Here is a 2,500-nt window from a genome sequence, read left to right as displayed (position 1 = left end):
CTGCCCTCCCCAGAACCACACTCCCTCATAACACTCTTCTTCTCTCTGTCCCTCTGTCTCTCTGTCCCTCTGTCTCTCTCTCTCTCTCTCTCTGTCTGTCTGTCTCTCTCTCTGTCTCTCTCTCTCTGTCTGTCTCTCTCTCTGTCTCTCTCTCTCTGTCTGTCTCTCTCTCTCTGTCTCTCTCTGTCTCTCTCTCTGTCTGTCTCTCTGTCTCTTTCTCTCTGTCTGTCTCTCTCTGTCTCTCTCTCTCTCTCTCTCTCTGTCTCTCTGTATCTCTGTCTCTCTCTCTCTGTCTGTCTCTCTGTCTCTCTCTGTCTGTCTCTCTCTCTCTGTCCCTCTGTCTCTCTGTCCCTCTGTCTCTCTGTCCCCCTGCCCTCTCCAGAACCTCACTTCCACCATAACACTCTTCTTCTCTTTCCAGAACCTCACTTCCTCCACGCCATCGAGTACGGCAACTACGTCTACTTCTTCCTGTCTGAGATCGCCGTGGAGTACACCGCCCTGGGCAAGGTAGGAGCTGGGGAGAGGGTGTGTGTGGGTGTGCCCGTGTGGGTGTGTGTGTGTGTGTGTGTGTGTGTGTGTGTGTGTCTGTGTGTTTCTGTGTCTGTGTCTGTCTGTGTCTGTGTCTGTGTGTGCCTGTGAGTGTGTGTCCTCTTGGTGTGTGTGTGTGGGGGGGGGGGGGGTGACCATAAGGGTGACAATAGATGACCATAAATACCAGACGTGTTATCCTTGTTGTTGTTTTTTCAACAATTCCACCCCCTGCCTCTAGGTGGTGTTCTCCCGCGTGGCGCGCGTCTGCAAGAACGACAACGGCGGCTCGCCCCGCGTGCTGGAGCGCTACTGGACCTCCTTCCTCAAGGCCCGCCTCAACTGCTCCGTCCCCGGCGACTCCTTCTTCTACTTCGACGTGCTGCAGTCGCTCACCAACGTGCTGGAGATCAACCAGCGCCCCGCGGTGATGGGGGTGTTCACTACGCAAGCTAACAGGTTAGCCAGCTAACAGCTAACAGGAGGTGATGGGGGTGTTCACTACACAAGCTAACAGGTTAGCAGCTAACAGCTAACAGGAGGTGATGGGGGTGTTCACTACGCAAGCTAACAGGTTAGCCAGCTAACAGCTAACAGGTGGCTGTTCTAGTGTTAAATGACCACACCCACGGCTGTGCTAGTGTTAAGGAAAGAATACTGTTCAGAAGTTTCCCAAAAAAACAATAACAATAACAACAACAACATGGTTTACATTTAGTTTTATGAATAAAAAATGTTGTTCACTGTTTGAAACAGAGCGGTTATACATCTGTTCATCCATGCTTTGCATTCATCATACAACGACCCAAACACCATCTGTGTTGTGTGTGTGATATGATATAATACTGTACATCCCACCTCCAAAAAGTTTAGAAGAACTACATTTCCCATGAGCCCCTTCACCAGACGTCCTCCTTCCTGCGTGTCTTCCCAGCATCCCCGGCTCGGCCGTGTGTGCCTTCTACATGGACGACATCGAGAAGGCCTTCAGCGGGAGGTTCAAGGAGCAGAGGACCAGCGACTCAGCCTGGACGCCCGTCCCCGAGGACCAGGTCCCTAAGCCCAGGTAGGACACACCTGTCACCTGACACACACCTGTAGGACACACCTGTAGGACACACCTGTCCCTAAGACCAGGTCCCTAAGCCCAGGTAGGACACACCTGTCACCTGACACACACCTGTCACCTGACACACACCTGTCCCTAAGACCAGGTCCCTAAGCCCAGGTAAGACACACCTGTCCCTAAGACCAGGTCCCTAAGCCCAGGTAGGACACACCTGTCCCTAAGACCAGGTCCCTAAGCCCAGGTAAGACACACCTGTCCCTAAGACCAGGTCCCTAAGCCCCGGTAGGACACACCTGTCACCTGACACACACCTGTCACCTGACACACACCTGTCCCTAAGACCAGGTCCCTAAGCCCAGGTAAGACACACCTGTCCCTAAGACCAGGTCCCTAAGCCCAGGTAGGACACACCTGTCACCTGACACACACCTGTCCCTAAGACCAGGTAGGACACACCTGTAGGACACACACCTGTCACCTGTCACACACCTGTCCCTAAGACCAGGTCCCCAAGCCCAGGTAGGACACACCTGTCACCTGACACACACCTGTAGGACACACCTGTAGGACACACACCTGTCACCTGACACACACCTGTAGGACACACCTGTAGGACACACCTGTCACCTGACACACACCTGTAGGACACACCTGTAGGACACACCTGTCACCTGACACACACCTGTAGGACACACCTGTAGGACACACCTGTCACACACCTGTCCCTAAGACCAGGTCCCTAAGCCCAGGTAGGACACACCTGTCCCTAAGACCAGGTCCCTAAGCCCAGGTAAGACACACCTGTAGGACACACCTGTCACCTGTCCCACACCTGTCCCTAAGACCAGGTCCCCAAACCCAGGTAGGACACCTAGGTCTCTCCTCAGTAACACCACACAC

General features: G+C 53.8%; 1 protein-coding gene across 1 annotated transcript in view; it reads left to right on the top strand.

The window, feature by feature from the left end:
• Positions 1–2,500, top strand: part of LOC308158344 (semaphorin-6C-like) — a gene marked incomplete at both ends in the record, with an annotated part of 54,231 nt that overhangs the window by 13,847 nt on the left and 37,884 nt on the right. Inside the window, 3 exons of the mRNA XM_080531935.1 lie at positions 422–510; positions 773–990; positions 1,466–1,597. Of these exons, the coding sequence (XP_080388061.1) occupies positions 422–510; positions 773–990; positions 1,466–1,597 (439 nt within the window). The remainder of the gene's footprint in view (positions 1–421; positions 511–772; positions 991–1,465; positions 1,598–2,500) is intronic.

Source organism: Nansenia antarctica, assembly GCF_963989245.1.
Source record: "Nansenia antarctica genome assembly, chromosome: 5".
Lineage (NCBI taxonomy): Eukaryota > Metazoa > Chordata > Actinopteri > Argentiniformes > Microstomatidae > Nansenia > Nansenia antarctica.
Note: the sequence above shows the minus strand (reverse complement) of the source record. Positions and strands in the feature narration are given on the sequence as shown.